The 18830-nt window shown below is 43.2% G+C and overlaps 1 protein-coding gene across 8 annotated transcripts in view; it reads left to right on the top strand.

Annotated features, from left to right (window-relative positions):
* The window catches only part of LOC118366732 (NADP-dependent malic enzyme, mitochondrial-like), a 29020-nt gene extending 13954 nt beyond the window's left edge, over positions 1–15066 (top strand). For 5 of the 8 annotated variants that reach the window (XM_035749345.2, XM_035749348.2, XM_035749347.2 and 2 more), the window contains 13 exons: positions 3826–3956; positions 4452–4601; positions 6386–6461; positions 6611–6772; positions 7163–7266; positions 7366–7475; positions 7957–8054; positions 8469–8582; positions 9273–9378; positions 10376–10518; positions 11346–11519; positions 11826–11924; positions 12130–15066. In XM_035749345.2, the coding sequence (XP_035605238.1) occupies positions 3826–3956; positions 4452–4601; positions 6386–6461; positions 6611–6772; positions 7163–7266; positions 7366–7475; positions 7957–8054; positions 8469–8582; positions 9273–9378; positions 10376–10518; positions 11346–11519; positions 11826–11924; positions 12130–12291 (1629 nt within the window). In that variant the 3' untranslated portion in view covers positions 12292–15066. Of the gene's footprint in view, positions 1–3825; positions 3957–4451; positions 4602–4664; positions 4710–4752; positions 4818–4880; positions 4926–6385; positions 6462–6610; positions 6773–7162; positions 7267–7365; positions 7476–7956; positions 8055–8468; positions 8583–9272; positions 9379–10375; positions 10519–11345; positions 11520–11825; positions 11925–12129 lie in introns of those variants that run through there. The other 3 variants (XM_052493103.1, XM_052493101.1, XM_052493102.1) reach the window with 3 other exon arrangements.
* Positions 15067–18830: the final 3764 nt, after the last annotated feature.

The following is an 18830-nucleotide window of genomic DNA, read 5'->3' as shown; positions in this document are numbered from 1 at the left end:
CGTAGCTGTCGGTCTCAGTCCGGATGTTAAAGTCTCTTCCATTAATCTGAACATTTGTAATTGTAGTTCTATAACTGAACTAGGAACTATGTCGTCCATCAGCTCCTATACACACATTGTCCGGGGATTTCAGGTTATTGGTGTTGACGCTAATAAGGCTAAACTGAACAGGAATTGTCCATTGTTAAAACTGCTATTCTGCACTTTCTGTGAGGAAAAACCTCAACACCTGGTGGCCTTTTTATAGCATGTTTTGCACACCAAGCATTTACATTTTATAGTGCAGAGGTCTTTATGTTAACCAAAACACAAGTGTTTTTAGTATGATTTTTATCCACATTCTCCAGTACTCTTTCGCTCTCTCTCTGGAGGTCAGTGTAGACTGAAGGTGCGGTTGTGGTTTGCTGGTCAGCTGTTTCTTTAAGGGGTTTACTTTAAATGTTTTCCTCATCAATCAATTTTATTTATGAAGCCCTTTTTAAGTCAGCCGATGTCACCAGGTGCTATACAGAACCGCCTGAAACCCCAAACAGCAAGCAATGTAGACGTAGAAGCACGGTGGCTAGGAAAAACTCCCTAGAAAGGCAGGAGGGTGCAACAGGTCAGCACCTCAGGAGTAAATGTCATTTGGCTTTTAATTATTATTATAATTTAAAAAAAAAAATGTTTATCTAGGCAAGTCAGTGAAGAACAAATTCTTATTTACAATGACGGCCTAGGAACAGTGGGTTAACTGCCTTGTTCAGGGGCAGAATTACAGATTTTTACATTGTCAGCTCGGGGATTCGATCTAGCAACCTTTCGGTTACTGGCCCAAAAGTCTTACCACTAGACTACCTGCCGCCTCATAGCAGAGCTATGAGAGTTCGAGATAGCAGGTGCGGTAGAGAGAGAGTCAAACAGCAGGTCTGGGACAAGGTAGCACGTCCCGTGAACAGGTCAGGCTTCCATAGCTGCAGGCAGAACAGTTGAAACTGGAGAAGCAGCACGATCAGGTGAATTTGTGGCAGCAAGGAGTCATCAGGCCAGGTAGTCCTGAGGCATGGTCCCAGGGCTCAGGTCCTCCGGGACGGAGAGAGAGAGAGAATTAGAGGAAGCTTACTTAGATTCACATAGGACACCTGATAAGACAGGAGAATTACACCAGATATAACAGAATGACCCTAGCCCCCCAACACAAACTATTGCAGCATGGATACTGGGGACTGGATACACTGTGGCCCCATCCGACAATACCCCCAGACATGGCCAACTAGGCAGGATATAACCCCACCCACTTTTCCAAAGCACAGCCCCCACACCACTGGCGGTGTGGGGGCTTTGGATAAAAGCGTCTGCTAAATGGCATATTATTATATCCACAGTCCATCAACTTACTACCCTGAGAGAAGGCTGAGTATAACCCACGAAGATCTCCCCCACGGCAAGAACCCGTGGGTTCAATCTACACACAATAGCCCATGATGACAAAGCGAAAACAGAAATACCTTATTAACATAAGTATTCAGACCCTTTGCTATGAGACTTGACATTGAGCTCAGGTGCATCCTGTTTCCATTGATTATCCTTGAGATGTTTCTACAACTTGGAGTCCACCTGTGGTAAATTCAATTGATTGGACATGATTTGGAAAGGCACACACCGGTCTATATAAGGTCCCACAGTTGACAGTGCATGTCAGAGCAAAAACCAAGCCATGAGGTCGAAGGAATTGTCCGTAGAGCTTGGAGACAGGGTTGTGTCGATGCACAGATTTGGGGAAGGGTACCAAAAAAAAATTCTGCCGCATTGAAGGTCCCCAAGAACACAGTGGACTCAATCATTCTTAAATGGAAGAAGTTTGGAACCACCAAGACTCTTCCTAGAGCTAGCCGCCCGGCCAAACTGAGCAATCAGGGGAGAAGGGCCTTGGTCAGGTAGGTGACCAAGAACCCAATGGTCACTTTGACAGAGCTCCAGAGTTCTTCTATGGAGATGGACAAACCTTCAACACTCCACCAATCAGGCCTTTATGGTAGAGTGGCCAGACGGATGCCACTCCTCAGTAAAAGGCTCATGATAGCCCACTTGGAGTTTGCCAAAAGGCACCTAAAAGACTCTCAGACCACTAGAAACAATCTCTGATCTGATGAAATCAAGTTTGAACTCTTCATCCTGAATGCCAAGCGTCACGTCTGGAGGAAACCTGGCACCATGCCTACGGTGAAGCATGGTGGTGGCAACATCATGCTGTGTGAATGTTTTTCAATGGCAGGGACTGGCACAGAAAGATCCTTGATGAAAACCTGCTCCAGATTGTCAGAACCTCAGACTGGGGCGTAGGTTGCCTTTCAACAGGACAACAACCCTAAGCACATAGCGAAGGCAACGCAGGAGTGGCTTCGAGACAAGTATCTGAAAGTCCTTGAGTGGTCCAGCCAGAGCCTGGACTTGAACCAGATTTAATATCTCTGGTGAGACCTGATAAAGCTGTGCAGTGATGCTCAAAAACCAACCTGACAGAGGATCTGCAGAGAAGAATGGAAGAAACTCTCCAAATACAGGTTTGCCAAGTTTGTAGAGTCATACCCATGAAGACTCAAGGCTGTAATCGCTGCCAAAGATGCTTCAACAAAGTACTGAGCAAAGGGTCTAAATACTTATGTTAATGTGATATTTCTTAATTTTATTTTTATACATTTGTCAAAATTTCTTAAGAACCATTTTTGGCTTTGTCATTATGGGATAGTGTGTGGAGATTGATGAGGGGGAAAAACAATGTAATCAATTTTAGAATAAGGCTGTAACAAAATGTGGAACAATTCAATGGTCTGAATACTTTCTTGAATGCAATGTATAAGTATACGAATAATGTATTTCCATTTAGTATTTTTTTGTGTGTTAGTTGTATGTGTTGTTGAAATAATTGTTTGTTTGTACTTGAATTTAGTTTGTGACGCTAAGTTGTAGAATGATAATGATCATTAATCTTATCAAACTCCCGCTTCATATCAACTCTAACGCAGTCCCATACACCTTTCAACATATTGAATGATTTGACGATGGGTCACACCATCAAACAGTTCTTAGGTTCCTTAAACAATGCGCTCAAGTTCAGTTCAAATCCCCCACTTGTATCACACTGAAATGAGGAAGTGGATTTAGGTTCCATTTGAAGGTTAACATCTCATAGTTGGAGAGTGTCACTGTGATTGACACATTAATAGGTGTTTATTATTAATGGAAACCAAACCACAGGTGCACGTGTCACATTACACTATCACGACTTTACATAGTGACACTGGTATATTTACAGTAGCTGGTTGGTGAACAGTTTTTATTTTGTGGTTTGTTTCCATGACGGGCCTCTGACTTTCAGAATAATTATTTCCATTGAAGAAAGAAGAGGTAGAGCGAGTGTGTGAGAAAGAGGAAAGAAGATATTAGAAGAGTTCACAGGGGAGGGAATTCAGGCTCCTATCCCATTGGACAGAATAAATAGATGACCTCCACACCCCCAAATGCTGAAACACACCCCTCCAGAATACTGACATGACAAAGTAGAGTGGCACTAACCACAAGCAGGTCTCAAAGTCACGACCCAATCAGCCTGCTGAGCAACCATAAGAATTACCCTTCGTGCAATAGGCCTAATAAAGGAATGCTACAGACATGATCAGAACCACAACACAGCTAAAGCACCACAGCTTCTTTATCGAAAGATAATAATTGTAAACGCCAGATAGCTGGGTGTTTATGTGAGCAACAGCTAGCTAGACCAATGCTACAACATTGGAGCGATCGGTCCTAATGTTGGATATGTGGTCCTCCAACACCCCCCCGTAGGGCATGGCCTTCACCCTGCAGGAGCGCCTGCAGCTGGGCATCCACGGCCTGCTGCCCCCAGTCTTCCTCTCCCAGGACGTCCAGGTGCTCCGCATCATGAGGAGCTACGAGGGCCGCAACCCCCTCGACAAGTGAGCACACACACACACAGATACAAATAATACACTTGCATATACAGACACACAACACACAATGGCTAAAAATGCACCTACAGACAAATACAGAAACTTTCCTCCCCTTCATTATCACTAATCACTATCATCACTATTACTATTATCACTATCATCACTAGCACTATTATCACTATCATCACTAGCACTATCACCACTATTACTATTATCGCTATCATCACTATCACTAAACTATCAACGCTATCATCACTAGCACTATCATTACTATCACCACTATTACTATTATCACTATTACCACTATTACGATCACATTCATCACTATTACTATAATCACCATCATCACTATTACTAGCATCACTATCATCACTATTACTATCATCACTATCACTTTCAGCTCTGTTTCACCTTGTCCTACATTTCCGGTTGCTCTCTCTCTCTCCCTATCTCTATTTCTCTCTCTCTTTCTCTCTCCCTATCTCTATTTCTCTCTCTCAGGTACATCTTGCTAATGACTTTGCAGGACAGGAATGAGAAGTTGTTTTACCGCCTGCTGACATCTGACGTAGAGGAGTTCATGCCCATCGTCTATACACCTACAGTAGGGCTGGCCTGCCAACAGTACGGACTGGCCTTCAGGAGACCACGGTAGACATGACACACTGACACACACGTACAGACATGCACACACGTACACACACATTTTACAGTAGGGCTGGCCTGCCAACAGTACGGACTGGCCTTCAGGAGACCACGGTAGACATGACACACTGACACACACGTACAGACATACACACACGTACACACACATTTTACAGTAGGGCTGGCCTGCCAACAGTACGGACTGGCCTTCAGGAGACCACGGTAGACATGACACACTGACACACACGTACAGACATGCACACACGTACACACACATTTTACAGTAGGGCTGGCCTGCCAACAGTACGGACTGGCCTTCAGGAGACCACGGTAGACATGACACACTGACACACACGTACAGACATGCACACACGTACACACACATTTTACAGTAGGGCTGGCCTGCCAACAGTACGGACTGGCCTTCGGTAGACATGACACACTGACACACACCTACATACATACACATGTACAGACACACACACACACAGAGAGAGACAGGGCATTGTTGTGTGATAATTGTGGCTCAGTAGTTCTGAAGTGTTAGCATGTACAGTTGAAGTCAGAAGTTTACATGCACTTAGGTTGGAGTCAGTAAAACTCGTTTTTCAACCACTCCACAAATTTCTTGTTTCAAACTATAGTTTTGGCAAGTCGGTTAGGACATTTACTTTGTGCATGACACAAGTCATTTATTCTAACAATTGTTTACAGACAGATTATTCCAGTTAAAATTCACTGCATCACAATTCCAGTGTATCAGAAGTTTACATACAGTAAGTTGACTGTGGCTTTAAACAGCTTGGAAAATTCCAGAATAAATTATGTTATGGCTTTAGAATCTTCTGATAGGCTCATTTACATAATTTGAGTCAATTGGAGGTGTACCTGTAGATGTATTTCAAGGCCTACCTTCAAACTCAGTGCCTCTTTGCTTGACATCATGGGAAAATCAAGAAAAACAATTGTAGACCTCCACAAGCCTGGTTCATCCTTGGGATCAATTTCCAAATGCCTGAAGGTACCACGTTCATCTGTACAAACAATAGTATGCAAGTATGAACACCATGGGACCACGAAGCTGCCGAAGAACACCATCATCACCGTGAAGCACAGGGGTGGCAGCATCATGTTGTGGAGGGACTGATGCACTTCACAAAATAGATGGCATCATGAGGAAAGACAATTATGTGGATATAATGAAACAACCTCTCAAGACATCAGTCAGGAAGTTAAAGCTTCGTCGCAAATGGGTCTTCCAAATGGACAATGACCCCAAGCATACTTACAAAGTTGTGGCAAAATGGCTTACGGACAACAAAGTTGAGGTACTGGAGTGGCCATCACAAAGCCCTGACCTCAATCCCATAGAAAATGTGTGGGCAGAACTGAAAAAGCGTGTGCGAGCAAGGAGGCCTACAAACCTGACTCAGTTACACCAGCTCTGTCAGGGGGATTGGGCCAAATTTCAGCCAACTTATTGTGGGAAGCTTGTGGAAGGCTACCCAAAACGTTTGACCCAAGTTAAACAATTTAAAGGCAATGCTACCAAATACTAATTGAGTGTATGTAAACTTCTGACCCACTGGGAATGTTAGTTAAGGAAATGAAAGCTGAAATAAATCATTCTCTCTACTATTATTCTGACATTTCACATTCTTAAAATAAAGTGGCGGTCCTAGCTGACCTAAGACAGGGAATTTTTACTTTGATTAATTGTCAGGAAAACTGAGTTTAAATGTATTTGGCTAAGGTGTATGTAAACTTCTGACTTAAACTGTATCCCACAGAGGTCTCTTCATCACCATCCATGATAAAGGTCACATCGCCACCATGCTCAACTCCTGGCCTGAGGAGAACATCAAGGTGAGGAGTACCACACACACACACACTCACAAGCTTTGCTTTACTGCATGGTACAGGATGTAGGCATGAGGGTGTAAACAGCATAAGGCTCTTAGCTGGAGACTAGAAGTTTCACCAGGTGAACCAAACCGTGTTTGTGTATTCCACAGGCCATTGTGGTGACGGACGGAGAACGTATCCTGGGTCTGGGGGACCTGGGAAGTTACGGCATGGGCATCCCCGTGGGCAAACTGGCCCTGTACACAGCCTGCGGAGGAGTGCCACCCCAACAGTGTCTGCCAGTGCTGCTGGACGTGGGCACCGACAACCAGGTACTTCAACTGGGACACTCCATGAAGAAACACCCAGGCCTGATAGGCCTTTGTTGGCTAATATCATGGTCCTTATCATTTGACCCAGTCATATAGAAAAGGCAGTATCTTACCTTGTGAACTAAATGTGTCACTAGAAGTTGTTTGGAATTCAGGGCTCCGCTATCACTTAGTTACTTCCCTTATTTCTCTAAAGGTCGTCATCCGCAGGTTGGCATTTATTGAGATGACTCATATAGTGAGTTATATATTGAGGCAGCTCTGCAGAGTGGTCACTAGCTTGCACAGCCACACCACAAAGTCCTACAATCGGATTTTAAACCTAACCTTAATCCAAACCCTGCCCCCCGTCGTAGAATGTGAAGATGATGATGTTTAATCTTTGATCAGGCGCTCCTGGAAGACCCCCTGTACATCGGTCTAAAGCACAAGAGGGTCAGAGGAAAGGAGTATGATGATCTCATCGATGAGTTCATGCAGGCAGTTACTGACAAGTGGGTAATGTGTGCGTGTGTGTGCGTGTGTGTGTGTGCGTGTGTGTGTGGCTGTGTAATTTGACTATCTGACCGACCGTTCACTACTCTGCGCTGCAGGTACGGGATGAACTGCCTGATCCAGTTTGAGGATTTTGCCAACTCCAACGCTTTCCGCCTCCTCAACAAGTACCGCAACCACTACTGCACCTTCAACGATGACATCCAAGGTAATCTCTCTCTCCCTCTCTCTTTGGCCCTATCCAAAATCTACTCCCACCCTCTAACCGCTAGACCGGGGTGGGCAATCATTTTTACTCAAGGGCCATATCGGGATTTCAAAATTTCCTGACCGATTTGTTCGTCAAAAGCAATCTGCGGGCCAGATAGAGGGCAGTAATTTGAAAACGTAAAAGTCCATTATAATTTCAACATACTTTCTATTTAGTTTCAGATGTGCAAGAGTGACCTGGAGTGTTTTTAACCCAAAATAATAAATACAACTTTAAATGTAAAAAAAAAATGTTAAACCTTCCCTAGACAGTTATTGGGATTTGTAGGCTGTGTGGCTCACTGATGACCTCCTGATGACACATTATATAATGTTTTGTTTTGTTGAAAGATAGATGTGCAAAACCATTCCGATCACAACTTTTACAACCCATCCCTGGTGTTTATCACCCTCTCTAACTCACTCTCTCCCTCTCCCAGGTACAGCCTCAGTAGCAGTAGCTGGAGTATTGGCTGCTCTGAAGATCACCAAGAACAAACTGTCAGACCACACCTTTGTGTTCCAGGGAGCAGGGGAGGTAAGAGGACAAACGTGCTGATCTGTGTTAATTATAAACTCTTTGTCCAAGAGGGCGGCAGGGTAGCCTAGTGGTTAGAGCGTTGGACTAGTAACCGAAAGGTTGCAAGTTCAAATCCCCGAGCTGACAAGGTACAAAATCTGTCGTTCTGCCCTTGAACAGGCAGTTAACCCACTGTTAGGCCGTCATTGAAAATAAGAATTTGTTCTTAATTGACTTGCCTAGTAAAATAAAGGTTAAAAAAAAAAAAAAAAGACTTATTAACGTTTGGAAACCTCACTCTCTTGAATCAAGCCTTGTAAGGTAACAAATGCTGAAATGGCTTTATAATCATCATGTTGTATGCCAATGATTGGTTCGATTGGTTGGCAGCAAGATGCCTCATGGGTCTTTTTTTGTGTCTTTTTTGACCAGGCTGCACTGGGCATCGCCCACCTGCTGATCATGGCCATGGCGAAGGAGGGAGTGTCCGCCACAGACGCCGCAAAGAAGATCTGGATGGTCGACTCCAGGGGCCTCATCGTCAAGGTAACTGCAATACCATAATATCATAGCTAATCAATGTTCCCTCAAAACATTTTCGGCACTGAGCAAATTTCAGTTCTGCTGAGCGCAAACTTGAACATTGGTCAAATTCTGTGCAAATTCCAGCACGTGCATACTGTGAACAATGAGGCTGCACCAGCTTTAAGTTACAGTTTCAGACAGTGGTAAAGTAGGCTACTGTGGCTATTTGATCATAACGTAGGGTTACCAGAGGGGCCTAATATTCAGACTACAGTAGCAGCCAATGTGTGGTGTTCAATGTAGGCTTACATTCCATGAGACTTTTTAAAACGAAACACGCAGGGCAAAACATTAACCTGTTTATCCACTTGTACTTCAGATAAGGTGACTGAAAATGTTGTATGATGCTAAATAAAATGCATTGTTATTCCCATACCATTATTACAGAGCTTAGAGGGAACATTGCTCCTAATACACTTGAATTGCTTCAAAACACTGATCTGATAAGCATTCTCCCGAGCCGTCCATCTAGATATGTAGGATGCAACATCCTAGAGTTTCAGATAGAAATGTCATATGTAGAACAGTCATGCTGCACTGTCATGTAGAATAGGGAAGGTCAGTATCAGCAACATTCACAACATTGCTCCCTCCTGAACAGGATCCAGTAGTATGTCAGATTTACTGATGTCATCATTATGCGACCCACAGGGCAGAGGAAACCTGAACCATGAGAAGGAGGAGTTTGCCCATGACCACGCCCACATCAAGACCCTGGAGGAGGTGGTGCACACCATCAAGCCCACTGCCATTATCGGTCAGTCCCCATGATCACCTGGCTCAGCTGGACTCACCTGTGTATCTAGGGCTCACCTGGGTTATGTACTAGGGCCTAAATGAGAACATTTTTTAGTGCCACCTTTGTCTCAGAAAATGTCTCCCAATTTCGTGCCCACAGAACACGTCTCTGGTTTCTCTTGACCTTACTTTTTTTGTAGATGGTATTTCATTAGGATGCCCATTAGCTGTTGCGAAAGCAGCAGCTACTCTTCCTGGGGTCCACACAAAACATGCCATAATACAGAACATTAATAGACAAGAACAGCTCAAGGACAAAACTACATAGATTTCTATGTAAAGGCACACAGCCTACATATAATAATATATACACACAAACTATCTAGGTCCAATAGGGGAGAGGCGTTGTGCCGTGAGGTGTTGTTTTATCTGTTTTTTGAAACCAGGTTTACTGTTTATTTGAGCGTTATGAGATGGAATGGAGTTCCATGCAATAATGGCTCTATATAAGACTGTACGCTGAATTTGTTCTGGGTTTGGGAACTGTGAAAAGACCCCTGGTGGCATGTCTGGTAGGGGAAGTGTGTGTGTGTCAGAGTTGTGTGTAAGTTGACCAAGCAAACTATTTGGAATTTTCAACACATTGTCTATTTTTTTAAAGAAGTGATGCAGTCAGTCTCTCCTCAACTCTTAGCCAAGAGAGACTGGCAGCATAGTATTACACAACATGTTCTTCATAATGCCGCTAAGCTCAGAAGCTGAATTGAAACGAACAGATAATCAACATCGCAGAGCATCTCAGGATCATATGTATGTTTTGTTCTCATTTTTATTTAACCTTTATTTAACTAGTTAAGTCAGTTAAGAACAAATTCTTATTTACAATGACTGCCTACCAAAGGCAAAAGGCCTCCTGCGGGAAGGGGGCTAGGATAAAAAGAGAACATTGGTGGCAAATCTGATGGCCGAATGGTAAAGAACAGTACTTGTAATCAGTGCTTGTTTCCTATATGCAGGAGTGGCAGCCATCGCAGGGGCGTTTAATGAAAACATTATCAAGGACATGGCATCCTTCAACGAGAGGCCCATCATCTTCGCCCTGAGTAACCCCACCAGCAAGGCAGAGTGCACCGCCGAGCAGTGCTACCAACTCACCGAGGTACTGTAACTCTGAACTCTGACCCTAACCTAGAGAATAGAGATTCACTCTCTGTTCCCTTGTTTGAGTGCCGCTGAATGTACGCTTACTAAATATTGTTGTTGTCATAGAAATATAATGACCTGAAATAGAATGAATGCTCTCTCATGCTCTCTCTCTCTCATGCTCTCTCTCTCATGCTCTCTCTCTCTCATGCTCTCTCTCTCTCATGCTCTCTCTCTCATGCTCTCTCTCTCATGCTCTCTCATGCGCTCTCTCGCTCTCTCGCTCTTATATGCTCTCGCTCTCTCTTATATGCTCTCTCTTATATGCTCTCGCTCTCTCTTATATGCTCTCTCTTATATGCTCTCGCTCTCTCTTATATGCTCTCGCTCTCTCTTATATGCTCTCGCTCTCTCATATGCTCTCGCTCTCTCTCTTATATGCTGTCGCTCTCTCTCTTATATGCTGTCGCTCTCTCTCTCATATGCTCTCTCTCTCTCATGCTCTCTCTCTCTCATGCTCTCTCTCTCTCATGCTCTCTCTCTCTCATGCTCTCTCTCTCATGCTCTCTCTCTCTCATGCTCTCTCATTCGCTCTCTCGCTCTTATATGCTCTCGCTCTCTCTTATATGCTCTCTCTTATATGCTCTCGCTCTCTCTTATATGCTCTCTCTTATATGCTCTCGCTCTCTCTTATATGCTCTCGCTCTCTCTTATATGCTCTCGCTCTCTCATATGCTCTCGCTCTCTCTCTTATATGCTGTCGCTCTCTCTCTTATATGCTGTCGCTCTCTCTCTCATATGCTCTCTCTCTCATTCTCTCTCTCCCCCTTCCCTCCCTCCCAGGGGCGGGGCATCTTTGCGAGTGGCAGCCCTTTTAGTAAAGTGACCCTGGCTGATGGGCGCTCCTTCATCCCCGGCCAGGGGAACAACGCCTACGTGTTCCCTGGCGTGGCGCTTGGCGTCATCGCCTGCGGGGTACGCCAAATCTCTGACGACATCTTCCTCACCACAGCGGAGGTAACTGTTTATTTTATTTTGACATTTTCAACAAAAGACAAACTTTTGTAAAACATTTCAACGAAATACAAATAAAGTTCCCGAACTGCTGGGGTAAAGGGGAAGAGACTTGATCAAGAGAAATACACACACACACATTTTTTTCAAATTATTTTAATGTCACATCTCAATTTCTATTTTCCATTCTCTTCTCTTTCTGTCACCCATAATCCCCTTTCTCGCCTCACATAATCCCCTTTCCCTCCTCATTTATTCACTTATTTTTTTCATTTCCTGTTTCTCACTCTCTGTTTCTCTCTTACTCAGGCAATAGCTGACATGGTAACAGAGGAGCACCTAGCCGAAGGGAGACTCTACCCTCCCCTCAACAGCATCAGAGAGGTGTCCTTTAAGATTGCTGTCAAGGTTGGAGACTGACACCTCCCCACAAACCATTATCAATACCAGCATTATATTCCCAGTTCCCACCTCCACACCGATTTGTTACTGCAGAGAAAGACACTTTCTCCATATCAATACATCAGCACTCTAATTCATTTCCCAATCTCTCTCCCAATCTCTCTCCCAATCTCTCTACCAATCTCTCTACCAATCTTTATCAATCTCTCAGGTGGTGGACTATGCGTACAGACACAACATCGCCTCCCTGTACCCGGAGCCCAAGGACAAGGAGGCGTTTGTGCTCTCCCACGTCTACAGCCCAGACTACGACTCCTTCATCCAGGACACCTACAACTGGCCCCAGGACGCCATGAAAGTCCAGAACATGTGAACTCCATCTCCCATCAGCCTCATCTATCTCCGTTGTTCGATCCCTGTCAGTACAGCAGAAGGGAGCCACATATCAGAAAACGCGCCACTGTCTCTTCTCTCCAGCACTCGCATATTTTCACCAATTATCACTCAACGCCTTCTGAAGTTAGGTCATCAATACGAGACACTCCTTTGCCCCTAGACACTCCCCAGTGCCCATAGAAATGTACATCGTATTTGGAGATGACCAATGCTTAGCCAGCACAGAGATCCTTTGAGGCGTATTTATGAAGGTTCATTATTTTGAAGCCTCCTTTGTCTTTTGTACATTTTTTGTTTGTCATATCGACAACAGTGTATCATTACAATCATACTGCCAGGTTATAGTGCCACATCATTTCATGTATAAATTGAGGCAACCCTCAAACTGTTCAATACATTCTATTTCTATGTTCCTATATTCTAATCTGGAGACAGACTATTGACATCACCACAACACCATGTTATTCTATCTGTGTCCTGTGTCACCAAGCCTTTCTAGGCCTGGTCCAGTCTGTGTGGTCTACCTTCAATAACTAACAGGCTAAACTCTAAAATAAATTCCATAGAAGTATTACAAAAGGCTAGGTCTCTCAGGCATCTATTGTAGGGTGTATCTCAGGAGTCTTACCTGGCTTTCTTCCCTTGACTCCTTTACTTCATCTTTACGGCATCTGCAAAAGTGGACATTTGAAAGCAAATTCCCATTAGGCATTCACCATATCGCCTTCACCTGTCCATTGGTTTTGAATCAGTCAGGATAAAAGGAGATGGGGGACGAGGACCCCAGTTTTAGACTATTAAGATGGGCCCCTTCTCCGGACATGAACGCACAAACCCTGATAGTGCCTGCCTCTGTTTGACCTTCTGACCTCACAAGGTTATATCCTGCAGAGTCTTGTCTTTGGTTGGTTGGATGATCCTATCAGATATTAGGAAGGAATGATATGTACAAGACAGTTCACACTGTTCAGTACCTCCTCATTAATTTTCAAGCGTAACTCCATTATATTATTAAGTGGCATCTTGCTCCCTGTTGTCACTGCATACTCTAGGCTCCACTCCTGCCAAAGCCTGGGTTAGGACAGGGCTAGATAGACAATCTATAGCACTTCAAGCCTTGTAAGGTAACACAAGCATGCATATGAAATGGCTTGATTATCTTGTTGCATGGCAGTGATTGGTTAGATTGCTTGGCAGCAGGATGCATCATGGGACTGTCTTTTTTACCCAGGTTGCACTGGGCGTAACCCACTTGCTGATAATGGCCATGGCACCATGAATGCCGCAAATACCAAAAAATATAAGGTTATAAGGGATATTTTATTTAAAAAATATATAAAAATGAGGACTTTTTATTTTCAAAAACACTCCCTGTTCATCTTATATTTTTCCTCTAGACTTTGTCACTGATCGCCTGTTGATACGCGAGTGTCAGTAGAGTTTTAACCAGATGCATAGATAGCTACATGGTTTTAGCCCCAATGCCACTACCAGTAGGAACTGACTTCAGGTCTGTGAGGTGCATAATGTTTATGTACAGAGGAATCTTTGGCAAGCACAGTGATTAGATATATGATTGCCTCTTTAAGTATGTTTTTTATATAATGGAGGGGTTGCTTATTTGAGTGTTGTTTTGTATAAAGCTTTGCCTGTTTCGGTTTAGATGTTTTTGCCAAAGGTAATAACAGAAACGGGGTGAATCTTATCTTTCCTTTTCCCCCGGAGAATATAATGCTCTGCTTAGGAGTGATGCACTACGAAAGGAATTATATTTCAGTTTTTTTAAGGAAAGACAATGTTTTTGAAGGGAATAAAATTCACTTTTAGGTGAATATGGTAAATAAAACTACTGACTGTTTTTTTAATTGATGATTTAACACTGATTTTGCTCATGTGTGTGTTGTGGTGAAAGGGGATAGGAAGCAGTTGATGTCTACTAGTGATGTGCGGGTTAACTCATAACCCTCAGGTTTAGGGTCATGAAATCTTGTGGATGAAGGGCAGGGGGTGGGTGGTAGGCAGGTTGAGTAGAGAGAACAATACCTTAAATCCAATCCATAAATGTATCATTTTTGTGCAATTTACTGAACAAAAATATAAAGGTGTTGGGGTAGGTTCCTTGTTCCTTGTCAATCATTGGCTTATTGGTGAAATCAGCAAATCAGACTATCTTCTTTAAGTAAATCAATCAAACCTTTATTAATGCAATTGCAGACAGAAGTTGACAAGGGAAACACAGCACGCATGTTTCAGAGTAAGAATAAAAAAGGTAAAAGTTGCTTTAATATGCTTGCAGTCAACCCATAGTGATGTAACTGCCTACGTCAACACATTCTACTCATGAGACCAAGCCCATGCATATACAGTAATACAAACTTGTAGGAGAGAACAATAGTCCAGTGTTTTCTAAGGGCTCAGCAGTAATGTTCTATTCCCTTGTGGCTTACAGTGGTGTGTCTGACTTGTCTCATGTTTTTCTATAAGAGGCAGAGACCAGAAAAGAACTGTGGAACAGTATTAAACCTTATAATACATATATTGCTAATCTGTGGTTCAGGACCCTATGAATGTAGTAGGGGAGGGTCTTATAGCCCTTCCACATCTATTAATACAACATAAGCATAATTATTATAATACCTCAATCATTTGGTGCAGCCCCTATCATGACCCCAAGGTGACCCCCATCAAAGGCAACATGTAAAGTGTTGGTCCCATGTTTCTTTAGCTGAAATAAAGGATCCTTGAAATGTTCCGTATGTACAAAAAGCTTATTTCTCTACATTTTTGTGCACATGTTTGTTTACATCCCTTTCAGTGAGCATTTCTCCTTTGCCAAGATAATCCATCCACCTGACAGGTGTGGCATGTCAATAAGCTGATTAAACAGCATGGTCATTACACAGGTGCACCTTCTGCTGGGGATAATAAAAGGCCACTCTAAAATATGCAGTTTTGTCACATAACACAATCCCACAGATGTCTCAAGTTTTGAGGGAGCGTGAATACTTTCTGAAGGCACTATATGTACATCACTTAGGCTGTTTACACACACAGCCCAATTCTGATTTTTTTGCCACTAATTGGTCTTTTGACTAATTAGGTCAGATATTTGGCATATAACTGGGCAAAAGATCACAATGTGGCTGTCTGTGTTAACACAGAATAGAGTTTTTCCTAATCGGGTCACGTGAGCACCTGTCCACAGGTATAGTTGGGGGCAGGATCTCCAGTTCTGTGAGGCGGATTCAACTGACATTGGCTGGCTGGATGGTCTGGTGGGTGTTGGGACGCCAATCATTCTGTGTATTTGTGGCACAAAGGTGGGGGAGTTATAATGCATTATGAAATACGGTACAACAGTGACTGCACAATATAGATTAGCAAAGTCTTTTACTGAAGTACACTGAACAAAAATATAAACGCAACATGCAACAATTTCAAAGATTTTACTGAGTTACAGTTCATATAGGGAAATCAGTCAATTGAAATAAATTCATTAGGCCCTAATTTATGGATTTCACGACTGAGAATACAGATATGCATCTGTTTGTCACAGATACCTAAACAAAAAAAAGTAGGGGCGTGGATCAGAAAACCAGTCGGTATCTGGTGTAACCACCATGTGCCTCATACTGCGCGACACATCTCCCTCGCATAGAGTTGATCAGGCTGTTGATTGTGGCCTGTGGAATGTTTTCCTACACCTCTTCAATGACTGTGCGAAGTTGCTGGATCTTGGCCGGAACTGGAACACGCTGTCGTACACGTCAATCCAGAGCATCCCAAACATGCTCAATGGGTGAGATGCCTGTTGAGTATGAAGGCCATGGAAGAACTGGGACATTTTCACCTTCGAGGAATACAAATCCTTGCGATATGGGGCTGTGAATTATGCTAAAACATGAGGTGATGGAGGTGGATGAATGGCACGACAATGGGTCACAGGATCTTGTCACGGTATCTCTGTGCAATCAAATTGCCATCGATAAAATGCAGTTGTATTCGTTGTCCGTAGCTTATGCCTGCCCATACCATAACCCCACCACCACCATAAGGCACTCTGTTCACAACGTTGATATCAGCAAACTGCTCACATGGCGCCATACACACTGTCTGCCATCTGCCCTGTACAGTTGACACCGGGATATATTAAATAAGGGCATACTTTTCCAGCGTGACCATCAAAGGTGAGGATTTGCCCAATGAAGTTGCGTATGATGCCGAACTGCAGTGAGGTCAAGACCCTGGTGAGGACGACGAGCACACAGATGAGCTTCCCTGAGACGGTTTCTGACAGTTTGTGCAGAAATTCTTTGGTTGTGCAAACCCAGTTTCCTCAGCTGTCTGAGTGGCTGGTCTCAGACAATCCTGCAGGTGTAGAAGCCGGATGAGGAGGTCCTGGGCTGGCGTGGTTACACGTGGTCTGCGCTTGTGAGGCCGGTTGGACGTACTGTCAAATTCTCGAAAACAACTTTGTAGGCGGCTTATGGTAGAGAAATGAACATACAATTATCTGGCAACAGCTCTGGTGGACATTCCTGCAGTCAGCATGCCAGTTGCATGCTCCCTCAAAACTTGAGACGTGTGGCATTGTGTTGTGTTACAAAACTACACATTTTAGAGTGGCATTTTATTGTCCCCAGCACAAGGTGCACCTGGGCAATGATCATGGTGTTTAATCAGTTTCTTGATATGCCACACCTGTCAGGTGGGTGGATTATCTTGGCAGAGGAGAAAGGCTCACTAACAGGTATGTAAACAAACCTATGCACAAAATTTGATAGAAATATGCTTTTTGTGCATATTTCTGGGATAATTTATTTCAGCTGATGAAACATGGGACCAACACTTTACATGATGCGTTTATATTTTTGTTCAGTATACAGTACCAGTCTAAAGTTTGGACACACCTCCCTATTCCAGGATTTTTCTTTATTTTTTACAAAGTTGTTCAAAGCTGTAATCAAGGCAAAGGGTGGCTAATTTGAATCATCTTTATTTTGATTTGTTTAACACATTTTTGCTTACTACATGATTCCATATGTTATTTCATAATTTTGATCTCTTCACTATTATTCTACAGTGTAGAAAATAGTCAAAATAAAGAAAAAACGTTGAATGAGTAGGTGTGACCAAACTTTTGACTGGTACTGTATATAATACCAAAACAAATACTGTATCTACAAAGTTGTTCTGAAAAAAATCAATCGCTTCAGCAACTGGTTGAAAACATTTAACAGTCCTGATTGCGGTCCCTACCGGCTTGCTCAACTCTCCTGTGCTGTCTCTGTCCAGACTGGGGCTGGAGCTGAGGCTGGGGGGTCTCCCATCTCCTCTGCCCCCCTCCCATGTTCTCCTGTGGGGTTGCTAGGTAACAGGAGGGCCTGTTCTGCCTTGTGTCTCTGCAGGCTGGATATGCTGGTGGTCACCAGAGATTTACTGGTGCCAACCACACACAGATGGACACAGATCATGACATACACATACTGTTTGTATTCAATACTTTGAAAACCTTACCATACATGAGCGTTTATATTATTGCAAGATATGTCAGAACCTATTGAGAAATGTTGTTAATCTCGACCGAACTAATATCATGACACACTCATTAGGTGATTACAGCAGTGACGACCGTCATTCAGGGCAGGTGAGAGACCCACCTGTTTAACAAAAACAGAAATACGATATTGAATTAATAAAGATGCTTATGGTCTCTTTTTTGCTTTCTTTAGTAAGGCGGCTCAAAAATGCAGGTGTTTCAACCTAGCTCAGTGCCTTCTGTTGTGGTGGGGCAGCCAGCGGAAAATACAGAGCGTAGGGGTTGGTCATCTTCTCTAGTTGCGCTGTGATTGGCTCAGTGTTCTGTCACTCATGGGGACACTATGTCCCCGAAAAAAATATATAGGGAGAGCTAGGAAAGTTCAAGCCCCCTTGGGTGATGCCATAGATTTACATTAGAAGTGCCCATCCAAGAACACTCAAAGTCATAGGTCACAGATAGAATGACGTCAAATCACGTTATATCTACCATAGCTTTGATTGTACTGTTTTTTTTCACACACTCAAAAAATTTGAGGTTCAACAAGGGTTCTTCTAAGATCCTCAAAGTTCTTTGAAGAACCTTAGGGTATTTGGAACTGGAAGATGCCCCCAAAAGGTACTTCTAATAACCCCATAGAGGGTAGGGTTCATCGAGGAACCTCCTTAGTTCTTCAGGGTTCTTGCAGGAACCTAACTTTGAATTTGAAAAAACAGCAGGTGCACTTCAACTGAACATGTTTAAGATCTTCTCCATTTAAGGTAAGGTTTCTCCCTTGTATGATCTAAATGGATATTGTTTTATGATAATACCATTTATCTTTTCATATTTGTGCAAATGGCTGTGTTGTTTAGCACTTTCTCCCTTTTACAATTCTTTATAAAACAAAAAAAATACAATTCAATGGATGTCAATCAACAAAGATATAAGAAGAATATGATGAAGGCTATAGCTTCATTGGGCGCAGATGACTGAAC

This window comes from Oncorhynchus keta, chromosome 34, assembly GCF_023373465.1.
Source record: "Oncorhynchus keta strain PuntledgeMale-10-30-2019 chromosome 34, Oket_V2, whole genome shotgun sequence".
Classification (NCBI taxonomy): Eukaryota; Metazoa; Chordata; class Actinopteri; order Salmoniformes; family Salmonidae; genus Oncorhynchus; species Oncorhynchus keta.
Note: the sequence above shows the minus strand (reverse complement) of the source record. Positions and strands in the feature narration are given on the sequence as shown.